Genomic DNA, 12,913 nt, shown 5'->3' with positions numbered 1-12,913 from the left:
GCCCTGTGGGGAGCCTGGTCGGGGTTGGAACACCACCTGCTGTCCCGTGTGCCTGTGCAGAAGCACGTACCTAGCAAAAGAAGCCTTGGCCATCCTCCTTCCATGCCCCAGCCTGGAGGATATTCCCACCTGGCTCCTGGTCTGATGTTTTCCACCTTTTTTCTCCACCACCCTTATGCGTATCACGCTTAGCTGTCTGTTAATTCATGTTTGCTTTTGTTTGAGGAGTCCCTGGGGTTTCTCTGCCTTTCTTGCTGTTTGCATTCGTTTGCTCTCATCCCAGAGTGTCCACTGGTTAAATTCTGTAGCTGTCAAGAGCCTGGCGCCCGCCCTGCGCAGCTCCCCAGCGGAAGCAGCAGTGCCCTTTCCGCGTTACGTCTGAGCCTGTCAGCACAGTCGTAGCTCTTGCAGAACATCTTGTTCGGAGATGCTGGGTGCCGTTGTCTCTGGCCTGCCGCACACGCCAGGAGCCTGAGTTTGTTGCCGCTTGCTTCTCCTCTCCGAAAAGCGGAGCCCTTCCTGCGCTGCCTTGGAGAGGGGCTGTCTCTCCGCCGGGAGATGTGGAGCACTCCGCTCCGGAGCGCTCCCTCTTGCAGCATCAGGGTGGTCTCTCAGGCCATTGTAAGGAGGTGGTGGGCTGAGATCTCAGCCTGGCAGTGTGCAGCTCCAGGAGCTGTGATGGCATGTCCTGACAACCTTGTCGGGCTTGAGCAGAGGAAGGTTCCTATGTGCTTTCCCACCTTTGTGGTTTGTTCCATTCCTGCAGGGGCTCTAAATGAACCCCTGAACCTTTCCCTGTCTGCAGGTTTGCAGTGGTCTTACAGCGCCAGGTGCACTGTACCTCCCCTGGCTTCCAGCTCAGAAATTACTCATTCCCTTTGCCTCTTGCAGCAAGGGACAGGAAAGGAGGATTGCTGCCTTCCCCACCAGCTGCCAGTTTTCTAACAAGGATCTCCTATTTATTTGCTCCATACATGCTGCCTTTCCCTTCCCTGGTGGCTCTCCCTTCAGCTTGGATAGCCACAGCAATATACACACTTTCAAACCTGAAAGCAAATTCAGACTGAATGCTTTTCTTCCACAGTCCCCTTTGAGTCTGGCTCTGGCAGCATCTTGAGACAGCACCGTGCTTTAATAAAGCAGAAAGGGTTCCTTCGTTCACTCACGTGCTTTGCTCGTAGAGCCTTCTCCTCTCTGATACGGAGCGCAGTTAAGGTCACTTGGAGCCAATGAAATGTGCTGTGAAATGCAGAAGACACACACTATTGTTCCCTGTGGGCAGGGGCTGCCGTTAGCATGTGTATAATGCAGAAGGGCAAGTGCCAGAGCTCTTCTGGTCTCGTTTGCAGTAATTAGCAGTGATGAGATTAGCTCTGAGAGATCCCTGATCTAAGAACCTGGGCTGAGAGCAGAGCACGAGGCTGAGCCTGCCAGCAGAGCAGGACGGGACGCAGGGGGTGAGCAGCCAGACTGGCATTCCAAGCATCTGCGTTGGCAAGTGCAGGCGTCTCAGGTGGCCCCTCGTGGCTCCTACCTGTGTCTGTTGACTCTACAGGGAGTCGAGGCATCCAGCCGCCTTCTGCTGGGTAGCAGGAGCAGCTACAAGCTCTGTCCTGTTGCTGGAGTTTCTGGAGCACCTGTGCTTCTCAGCTGACCCCGAGGTTGTGGGCTACAGCTGCAGTGCCTGACGCTGAAGATGCTGTTAGCCTTATCGTGGCTCATAGGCCGAGACTGCAGCTCAACCTCCTCAGCACCTTTCTTCCTCGATACGCCATTCCTGCATTTGCAGGTGGCCTTGGACAAGGTGCTCCCCTCCGCCGTGTCCTGATTTGCCCAGCTGTCTGTGTGGAGGGCTGTTGCCACAGCTCTAAAGACCTTTGGACAAAACCCCCCACTCTTAAATCCCGGTTATGTTTATTACTGGCAGCTTTGGTTTTAGGGCTGAACTCATGCCTGGCTCCATGGCTGTCCATTGCTATTGCTGTTGTTAGTTGCCACTTTCCAAAGCACTTTGCTTCTCCAGCTCCAGGATGCGCATCCTTGTGCAGATGAATGATGAGCTCTGCGGCTTGGTCCCAGCCAAGAGGCTGCCTGGGAACATAAGCCAGGCTCTTAGCTCTAGGGTTTGGGCTGAAGTTCAGGGCCATTCGCCTCCCCCAGGACAGTGAGCGAGGTGAAAGCCGTTCTGCTGGGGTGCCGGTTTGCGAGTTGGACGTGGCAGGCAGACAATCCTCCTGTGTGCACCCACCGTCCCCTTCTCTTTCCTTGCCTCCAGATGCGCAGCACCAGAAAGGTGTCGGTGTGGCCAGTGGCCTTCGTCGGTGGCTTGCGCTACGAGTCACCCAAAGTGAACGCTGCCGGGAAGGTCTACGGCTGGAAAACTGTGTTCGACCCCCATCGCCCCTTTGCTATAGACATGGCGGGGTTTGCTGTGAACCTCAGACTGATTCTCCAGCGATCTCAGGCTTACTTCAAACTGCGAGGAGTGAAGGGAGGCTACCAAGAGAGCAGCCTGCTCCGGGAACTAGTGACCTTGAATGACCTTGAGCCGAAAGCTGCCAATTGCACTAAGGTATGATCTCGTCCTCCTACGTGGGTTGGAAGGATCCAGAGGTAGGAGAAAGCCCATTCAGCCACATCCTTCAGTCACTCAGCCTCTGCGTTTGAGGGGAGCGCACCCTCATGGCAAGGGAGCTGGGAATTGGGGATTATGTATCAAAATGCGGGCAGGGCACTCACCTTTTTTGCTTGCAGGCTGCTAGTGCTCACCATAGGCCCTGAAATACTGACTCTTCTCTCCCCTGTAACTGTTCCTCTTTCTCACATTACCTCTAGAAAATATTATTTTCAAGATGGGTTTATCTGTGGCCTTGCTAATCCCATGGAGCAGGGAATTCCACAGGTGAAATGTATGTCGGTTGCGTTACATGAATTCCTGAGGGGGGACTTTTGAGCGTCGGTTCTCCTGTGATAAGCTGGCATCACATGAGATTTGGCCCTCTGGAACCCGTCTGAGCTGTAACCCAGGAGTACCGGCCACTCCAGGGAAAAACTGTTCACACAGTTGCTGCCTTACTGTGAAGTTGCCTTCTCCCACTTGGCACCTCTGCAGTATTGCTCTAGTTGTCGATAACCTGTATCTCTAGTTAACAATAACCTGGATCTTTCTGGATCGGAGATAATGTAGAAATGTTTTAATACCCGGGATGTTCTCTGAGCTCTAGGAGGCTTCCAGGAAGCTTCATTTTGGGGGGGATTTTACCGCTGTCAAACGGCTGCTAATTATTTGACTGTACACATTGCCTGAGAGCCCCCAGGTCGTGGAGCAGGAGCCCTGCGTGCTAAATAACGTAGAACCTCAGAACACAGCGAAGGTTCTTTCCCTGAAGACTTCCAGGGTGAGATGAGAGACGACAGATGGATATCTATCCGCGACGACAGGGGAGCGTGCGAGATACAATGAGACAATGCTGGTTGGTGTGACAGGCATCAATCACGGCGCCTCAGCGATGGAGGCGCTGTCAGGAGCTTCTGAAAGCTTTGTGAGTGGTGTGCTGAGCCCCGCCGGAGTGGAGGGGGTCCCTCTGAGATCACAGACCCCTGTGTAGCACTCATGCCTTTGTCTGTGATAGCCACCAGCAAGTCTGGTTTAGGGAGTCTTTATTGCTTCGTTATCCCAGGAGGATTCCATGATTCTATGATGATTCTGTGATTATCTTTTTTTGCAAATAAGCTGTTACCACCAACAGACCCACTGTTGGCTCCAAGTCTCCATCCCTTTGTCTCTGCTTTCCCTCTGCACTGCTCCACAGCCCCCAGCTGCGGTAAAAACAAGGCTCTCAATGTTCAGCAGTGCTCAGGCAAAGAGTCAAAGAATGAGGAAGAGGAGCAGAAGGGGAGGAGCAATTTTGTTTATTATCTGATACCTGCTGTGCCTCATTTTTTAAATCTACATGGCTATGGTTATGGCTGTCCAGCACTGGGACAAATAACACAGATGGTCTCCCAAGGGTGGAAAAAGAGATTGGATTAAAATGAGATCTCTGTTCTTGGGCACTGTGTGCCCTACTAGCTTAGAGGAAAGCCCTGGCTGGAAATAAGTGTGTTTCCAGCAGGCTGAGGGAGAGGCACAGGTTGCTTTTAGGCTGGTGTACAGAAGATCAGGGGTGTTTACTCCATGGCCAGTTATGCAATCTTTCCTATATTGTCCCTGGTGTAAATAATTGTTGGAAAAAAAGCTGTGTTAAAAGGCTGGGCATAGGAAATGATGGTTGTGGAGGAGCACATGGAGGAAGGAGAGGAAGGAAAAGGTGGTTTCCAGGCAGGAGAAAAAAAAAAAAATGGTGCTGTCAGACAGGCTGCTGTGTCAGTGCTGTCACACCAGAGCTGCAGGTCAGAGATGGAGAGGAAGCAGGAATCGCTGGCCAGGATTTGAAGCAGACTGCATTTCTTTTTTTGGCTAGGCTGGGGAAAGCTTACAAGGGTCCTTGTTGTGAACTGAATGCTGTCTGCTCCTGGCAAACTCTGAGTGCAGCTTTGCAGGTTGAGTCTTGCCTTTCTGCTTTTCGCTGATGCCAGCAGCCTCCATTTCCCAGTTGCTGCTTTGCTCACCCGTTTGACGAGGACGAGAGTCCAGACAAGCGGCAGAGAAGGGCAAATGTAGACAGTGGTCTGGGGTCCTTTTGCCCTGGGATCAAAGCACGGGTTTCTTTTTCATTGTGCTAGTGTGCTCCCAGCAGTTGTCATGGTTTGCAGTGAGATTTACATTAAAAATTATGATGTGCTCAGACAGAGTCGTTAAGGAGGGATCAGAGAAGTATGTAAGATAAGCACAGACATCTGTTCTCCAAAAATGCTGCTTTCCCTGGGTGCAGTGCTGGTATTCGTGATATTTATCAGAATTCAGCCCACAAATGTACACTCCTGCAGAAAGCTTGGCCGAAGACACGTATCCTGCTTCTTTTCTTTCATTTGGGAACTGCCCAAAATGAAGGAGAAAATCAAGTCAATATAAATTGCCGAGGAGAAAGGAGAGAGCTATCCCTCCCTACCAGGAGGGAACTGTTGGTTTAGACTGGAGTGGTAAGGAAAACAGGCTTTGCAAGTGTGCTAAGTGTTCTGCTGCTTCTGCATTTCCCCCCCCCCAAAGCAAACCACGCTCTCTTCAATCCACTGACACAGAATCGAGGTCTGAGATTTTACATTCCCATCATCTTGATGTAACTGGGACATACTCTGCTCTCCATTTTCTATTAACACCTGAGGAAGTGAGCTGCAGTGTGCTCAGCCAGGGGGCCCGTAAAGGAGAGAGACTTTGAGTGGCCCCTGCTATTGAAAAAGCCTCAGCTTGGGCTGACAGGAGAGGCCAGACCACAAGATCATTGGAAATGAGGAGTTTCTTGTTCCAGCTGCTGCTGGAGCCGCTTGTTTACCCGAGGAGACGGGCACAGGTACGTGTCTTTGGGGAGGCAGGTGTCGGTGCTCTCAGGTGATCCCCATAGCAATACCCTGGGATCAAAGTGGTGGCTAAAAGTAGTCATTCCTCCTCTCTCCTTAGCTCTTGGCTGCGTAAAATCTGAGATTAAATCTCAGCTCGGTGTTCAGGTGGATGTTATGAAAGGGAATTTGGCTGGCAGCTTTTCCTGCTGGACTGGGAACGGCTGTCTCTGAGCCTTAGAGGCTATTAGATGCCACAGTCAGTAAAACAGGCTGCTGTCAGAGAATGGGGAGCAAAGAGAGCTCCCCCAGCAGTACCTGGACCACACACCAACACCGTGGGTCTTGGAAGTGGCTCTGGGAGGGGAATAAATCCTTGTGCATATGGAGGAGACCAAGTCTTTGGGCCCAGGACATCACACCGCTAAAGGAGACCAGAACTGGCTGCTTCGTGATGCCACAGATCCAAAACAGCTAAAACTGGCTCAGAATGGGCAGGAGAGAGGGAAAATGTCAGCCTAAGGCAAGAAGGCTTGAAAAAGAGTGTTTGTATCCCATGGTGCTACATATGGCAGGGAGGGGAATCAGCTTCAGGAGCTCTCTGTTTTCTTTGCCTTTCAGGGGCTGAGCAGCAGGGTAGGGATGGAGCAGATCGGTCTCTTTTGGGTTAGATAGTTCCTGAGATTGGGCTCCTCTTTTCTTGGGGGGTTGTGGTGAGCTTTCAGTATCCTGGCTGCTGTGTGACAGCACATTGTTGGTTAAGCTTCACACGCACACCAGTGCTTGAGCCGTTGATTTTTATGACAGACGTACAAAACTTGGAGGGTACTTTTGGCCTTGTCTTGTCCTGATTAGTCACCAGAACTGCTGTGCCAGCGCCATCCCCTGTACCACAGCTGAAAGCAGTCATTTACAGCAGAGTAGTTGGGGTTTTGCAGCACTGTCTGCCTGCCCTGCTCCATGGTGGACCTTCAGATCTGTGCTGCTGCAGCAGCAATAGCTCAAATCAGACCGCTGCGACCTTGTCTCCTCCTGTGGTCTTGTATATTTTGCCCGTAATACCCAAATAATATCACAAAGCACAAATCTTCACCTTGGTGGAATTGCACAGTTGAAAATTACTGTTTGAACTCTGTCTCATTTAATAGCAGCGGCCACAGCTCTCTCGACGTGTGAGAAAAGCAGGAGTTACAGGGAGAAGCAATCTTTATTTGTTCTACCCGTGGATGTGCTTCTGGGAGAAGAGGGCTCCACAATGCCCGAGGGAACCCGGTTTAGCACAAGCTGGGAGGAAGCAAATCTGTCGTTTCAGCTTGGTGCCTCTTCATGTTGGAGCCTCCATTTCCAATCACAGTTATTGAAACCCTGCATGGAGGGTCGGCGTGCTGGAAATCCTGTGACCCTCTCCAACTGTAGGTCGACCTGCCTGTTTGCTTTTTCATTTCCCGTTAGAAGACAATGAAGAAATTTACTGTGGAGATGAATCCTTGTAATCTCTTGGATCTGTTTTGAGTCCTGTGATTCTGAATGGCAAGGCTGTAAATGATGGGAAGTGTTTCACAGTAGTAGAGATTTTTAAACGAGGACTCCCTCAGGTCATCTATATGAAACGACTGTTCAGGGGAAGTCAGATACTCTGCCCCCCTCACTGTTCTCTCCCTCGCAGACTGCACTTTTTTGCACAAGCCAAAGCTTCCCTGAGGCATAAACCAAACACACTGCTTGTGGAAAAAAAATCAAGCAATTGGCTGAGAGGAAAAGCAGGTGTTTCCGTACTAAACGGTGATCTCTCTCCCATGTTAAAGAACACAGCATGAAAAACAGTAGAAGCTGCTGTATCAAGCTGCAAACTCTGAAAATGGGTCCGTTTTAGTTAATTTAATATAGCTGTCCTTTTTGGTGCTTGGCTTCACCAGTGCAAAAGTGGGATCCAGGTGAAAGAAACGCTAACAACCTGTAGTTGTGGTCTTCTGTGTATGGAGTATGTAGTTGGAGTTGCGTAAGTGTGAATCCCGTTCCTGGCAGAGTGCAGCCCTTGCCCCTCTGCAGGGTTGAGTTTGTATGTGTCAGAAGTGGAAAGAGCTCTTACCTGCTCCTGCTGGAAAGGCGAACTGGCTACAGGATTGTTCTAGCACCTGGCCTGCCTTAAGGTTTGTGCGTTCTGTTTGTGGGGTGAGGAGCCCACGGCCGAAGCTTGCGTAGCACCGAGAGCCGCGGGTACAGACCTGCTTGGTTCTGCCTTTGCACGGGAAAGCAACGCGGTAACTGCAGCAGCATTGCTGCAGTGGGTGAGCAGGACTATAATAACGCTAACTTTGATGAGCAGGCTCTGAAGTGGTTGTGGGGGAACGATGAAATGGGTTTTTGGACCCACTCCAGACAGCAGTTGGTCTCCACTGCCTTAGTATTAGCAGGCGAGATTTAAGCCCCGCGCAGGAGGTGACTGCTCACATCAGAGACAAATCTGGCCCAACAGCTTCTTGGGAAGGTGGGGGTGCTCCTGTTTAACCAGAAGCGTTTGAAAAGTGCTTTGTACATCCTTTAGAAACAGAACATGCCCTCATTTCTCAGAAAAAGCAGGGCCTGGGTATGAAATGGTTTGCAGATACTTGGATTAAATGTGCAGAGTATTGTCATAGCAACAAGAGGGAAACCCCTGCAAGGTAGGAAATATCAATGTGAACAGGTGAAGGGAAGCAGGAGACTGTAGCTCTGAAGGGATAAAGCTGCTCCCAGCAATTCAGGTTCTAGGAGCAAAGCAATAAGTATAATTGAGTCTAGTGAGGGGAGAGTATTTTAAACAGCATCCAGAACTGTCTGTGCCAGCAGCAGAGCCCAGCTACTAGAAATTATTTACTTCTAATACACCCACCCCCCCTTCCAAAGATGTTAGACCACCTCTTCAATTTATACTTTTTCCGGTTCTCCACAGATGTTATCTGTATTAAACTTTGCTGCTAAAACTGGGGGAAGCTTTTAGTAGAAGCTACAGTTCTGTTTTAAGCAAGTTGGAGGGGGGCTTTAAAGTGATGCAGCACATTGTACCTGGTAGAGCACAGAGGGGGCAGCATTTCAAAGGATGGGGCTTTTGAGGTGATACGATATTTTAATGCTTCCTGGGTTATAAAAAGGGCTGCGTACAGCCCAGAGCGTGCGGGAGGAAGGGATTAACTAGCTCCTGCATCCTGCAGCTCTGAGGCAGGAGGGGCTGCAACAGGGAACAGGAGCAGCAGTCGATGCTTCTCAGATCAGTGTCACTCTCGTACCTTTTTAGGGGCTTGAAAGAATTTAAAAGTGGAAAAGAAGTGATAGTGAGGTTAGGGAGCAGACTGATGTCTTCCGTCCAGTAATGGATTTTCAGGGATGTGCTGAAAAATCCATTTTAGTCTTGCACACAGCCAAAGGCATCGGTGAGGACTGGAGCGGCGGGTGGTGCTGGCTGTAACTGCCTCTTCCCTCTAATGTAGGAGTGCCGGTGTGACCTGATGTGGCAGGAATTTACATTTCCACTCTGAGCCCTGCCCAAGGCTGCGGTAACATGCTAACCAAGAACCAGACTAAGGAACTGGGTCTGTGGGGAAACATGCATGTAATCCTCCAGTTAGGAAGGAACTGCCTTTACATCATTGAAAAGGTTGATGAGCCTTTCGAGGAAGATGGTTGATAACTACATGGAAGGAGCCGGTTAATGTCCCAAGACAGTACACTGTAAAATGGGTAATTTCTGTGCACTGTGCATTTTGGATAGCAGTAGGCCTGCCTAAATGAAGTTTTATGCAAACCTCCTTTCAGCTGTGAATGCGCCATTAGGCTCCAGGGTAGATGGTTAAATTGCACTATTGATTTAATGTGCAAGAATATTTGTTAGTGCAGTGAAGAGGTGCAGCTAATGACTTCTGTTGGCTTCTTCAGATTTTAGTCTGGCACACAAGGACAGAAAAGCCTGTGCTGGTGAACGAGGGGAAGAAAGGATTCACAGATCCAAACGTGGAAATCTGACTGTGCATGGCTGAACAGAGACCAACACCAGGTAAGAGCTCACATTTTTGAACAGTAATGAGAAGCAATGGCAGAAAAGGCAAAGACTAGGCAATGTCAGGAAAAAGATAAGAGCTCTTTTAAATGTGCTTTTTAATTTCCATTTTTCACATGACCTTCCCCTACTGCACAGCTTCTTGAGACCATTAGTTAATCTCTCTATCTTTAAGGCAAGCTGCTAAAGGGGGAATACTTAGTGAGAGGGTGGGGGGAAGAAGAGAAAGCCAGGGAGTGAGAGGTTAGGCAGAAGTTACACTGGTAAAAAAAACAAACCCTTGTCTAAACAAGAAGATTGTTTTATTCACTGTGCTGATACAGCTTAAGCACCAGGATGCAGGATGCGGATTCATCCACCTGCAAACACCTGAAGAAAGCTAAAGCAATATCAGGAAAGCATTTTTAAGTCAAGCAGAAGCTTTCACTGAGGGAAGAGTTTATTTTATAGCCACATCAAAGCCGCACAAAGTCAGTGACAAGGAAGGCAGGGTGTGGATTAAACCCCACGCGAGGCGTTTGTATACCCACAGCGAGCGGCAGGGCTGACTTCTTGCTCCTTTGTTGATTTTAATTACCTGAGCACGCTGGTGCATTTAGCCTTCTGTATTTCCAGAGTGCACCCTGCAGTTGGCTTGCTAGGGTGAAGAACGGGCTATTCGCTTGTCTCTGCATCCAGACTATGTTGCTGTGCTTCGTTATTATGGGAGGAGGAAAAAAAAAAAAAAGTCCAATTTCCTTTAACTGGAGTGTAGAGCCAGGCCTGGAGGGGAGAGAAGGGTGCTGCTTGTTCTCTTTTCCCCTTGAATATGAAGAAGTAAGAGCAGCAAAGGGGTAGATTTGCTCCGCAGCAGTATATTTTTAACAGAAATGAGCTCGCTTACAGCGCGTTCCCCCGGGCTGGCTGGCTGGAGCCCTGCCTGCTGCGGCCGCCCGCCTTTGCGGCCCCTTGGCAGGACAGCAGAGGAAAGCCTGCACTGCACATTACCAGCACTATATATAGCAGCTTTGCGGAGAGGCCATAGCTCTTCAGCGCTGTCACAACTGCTTTTCACCAACACCCAGTTGCCTAGCAGCAGGACTCACAGATCTGCAATCCGAGATGGGGTTTGGGAGAGTTCCAAGGGGTGGCAGCTAACTGCAGAGAGGCAGAAGGGTAATACACATGCTGGTTGTGTCTCTGTTGCAGAAGATTTCTTCACGCACAGCCTGCAAGGTTCCTCTCTGCAGCATACAACCAGCCAGACGTGCAGTAGCCAGGACCTCTGCTGACTTCCAAGAGTTTTAGCCGTACTGAAAACAAGCAACACTGCATATAAACTACCCGGATTCCCCTGCCCTTCCTCCCGGACTCTGAGCAGAACCAGACACTCTGGAGGTGGAGAAAAAAAGCACAGAAAATACAGGACTGACGTCAGCTTCTGTACGAGACCAGCTGCCTCCTGAGATGCTCAGTTTGGGAGAAGTGCATGCAGGGCACGATGCACTGAGGACTCGGCCCAGCTGGCACGGTAGTCTAGACTGAGGGGCTCTTTACAGGACCCGAAAGCAAGGGTGAGAATGCCCACGGGAGCGTGTTGGCCCCCAGTGACTTGTTTTTCCCGAGACACACGTACCTTGTGGCTATGTGTGCAACAGCCTAAGCAGCTCTCTGGCCATGGAGGGGACAGCTGCCTTCTGAGATGGCACCTTAGCCCTTAATTTTAAACCTACTTTAATCAGTGTTTATTACGCTGCACAAGACAGGAAGGTTTTGGGGAAGGGTGAAAAGCAAGGCAGGTTAGAACAAACCCATGAAGTATCCCTGTTCTCTTTGTATTCCCTCTCCCTTTATTAGTTTCAGGGGTTGGAGGGCACTCTGACCCATCTCTGTGTTCATGGAGTTGTGGAATAGTTTGGGTTGGAAAGGACCTAGGAAGGCCATCATGTCCAACCCCCCTGCTCTGAGCAGGGACATCTTCGACTTGCTCAGAGCCCCGTCCAACCTGACACGGAACACTTCCAGGGAGGGGACATCTACCAACTATCTGGGCAACCTGTGACAGTGTCTCACCACCCTTGTTGTAGAAATCTCCCCTCTTCGTTTGTAAACCATTACCCCTTGTCCTATCACAGTAGGCCCTGCTGAGTTTGTCCCCCCCTTTCCCGCAGCCCCTTTCAGCCCTGGGGGGCCGCTCTAAGGTCTCCCCGAAGCCTTCTCTTCTCCAGCTGAACCCCCCAACTGACTCAGCCTGTCCTCACAGGGGGGGCTCCAGCCCCACCAGCATCTCCGTGGCCTCCTCTGGCCCCGCTGGAGCAGGTCCGTGTCCTTCTGCTGTTGGTGCCCCAGAGCTGGACCCAGCCCTGCAGGGGGGTCTCACAGAGCGGAGCAGAGGGGGAGGATCCCCCCCTCACCCTGCTGCCCACCCTGCTCTGGGTGCAGCCCAGCACACGGGGCCTTTCTGGGCTACAAGCACATGTTGCTGCCTCACAGTCAGTTTTCCACCCAGTAACACCGCCAGGTCCTTCTCCTCGGGGCTGCTCTCCATCCCTTCATCCCCCAGCCTGTGCTGATACCAAGGGTTGGCCTGACCCATGTGCAGGACCTTGGCCTTGGCCTTGTTGAACCTCATCAGGTTCCCACAGGCCCAGTTCTTAAGCTTGTCCAGGTCCCTCTGGATGGATCCCATCCCTCAGGCCTGTCACCCACACCCCACAGCTCGGTGTCATTGGTAAACAGTGCCTCGATCCCACTGTCCATGTCATGATGAAGATATTAACCAGTCCTGGTCCCAGTATGGACCCCTGAGGGGCACCACTTGTCACCAGTCTCTGTCTGGACCTTGAGACATTGACCTTAACCAGCTGACTGTTCCTGGATGGAGTTCTGTTTACAGCACGTGGCTCGCTCTCTCTATTGATCCATGCTAAAATAATTGGAAGTGGGTTTTAATGAGATTGTTGTGGCCATACACCATAGTACTTCATCCAGGCTCAGATCGTGGTTCTGTTGAGCTCCACTTTTGATTCACACGAGCATTAGGTGTGGGATTCTCCTACATAAAGCCAAATTTCCAGACTTTAAAAATAAAAGTTGACTGCTTAAAACTAGGGATTGAAGGATAAAGGCTGATTTTAGTGCATTTACCATTCTACTGGAAATGTATCCTTCAGCCCTAGCCCCCTTTTCAGGGCCATGCCACACTACTGCAGAGCTGCCAGCGTGAAAAGCCACGCTGGGGCTGTGGGTGAGTTAACTTCTAACGGATAGAGCAGCACCCTTGTAAAGGGGATCCTGTGCCAAGTGCTCTTTCTTCAGCACCTGGCTTGAGGTAGGTTGAAAAACTATTTATGTAGAACATCAGTCGCCTCTTCCCCGCTCCAGAACACCAAAGGTCCTGAGATAGCACTGACGAAAGGGTGTTCTCTGATGAAACTGTATTTTGCTTCTCAGTGAGAGACACAA

General features: G+C 50.5%; 1 protein-coding gene across 6 annotated transcripts in view; it reads left to right on the top strand.

The window, feature by feature from the left end:
* Nucleotides 1-11,449, top strand: part of B3GAT1 (beta-1,3-glucuronyltransferase 1) — a 50,065-nt gene extending 38,616 nt beyond the window's left edge. For all 6 annotated transcript variants that reach the window (XM_026863759.1, XM_026863757.1, XM_026863760.1 and 3 more), the window contains exons 5-7: nt 2,276-2,572; nt 9,349-9,466; nt 10,658-11,449. In XM_026863759.1, coding sequence (XP_026719560.1) covers nt 2,276-2,572; nt 9,349-9,435 — 384 coding nt within the window. In that variant the 3' untranslated portion in view covers nt 9,436-9,466; nt 10,658-11,449. The remainder of the gene's footprint in view (nt 1-2,275; nt 2,573-9,348; nt 9,467-10,657) is intronic.
* Nucleotides 11,450-12,913: the final 1,464 nt, after the last annotated feature.

The sequence above is a fragment of the Athene cunicularia genome, assembly GCF_003259725.1.
Source record: "Athene cunicularia isolate RWA chromosome 24 unlocalized genomic scaffold, athCun1 chr24_part1, whole genome shotgun sequence".
NCBI lineage: Eukaryota > Metazoa > Chordata > Aves > Strigiformes > Strigidae > Athene > Athene cunicularia.
Note: the sequence above shows the minus strand (reverse complement) of the source record. Positions and strands in the feature narration are given on the sequence as shown.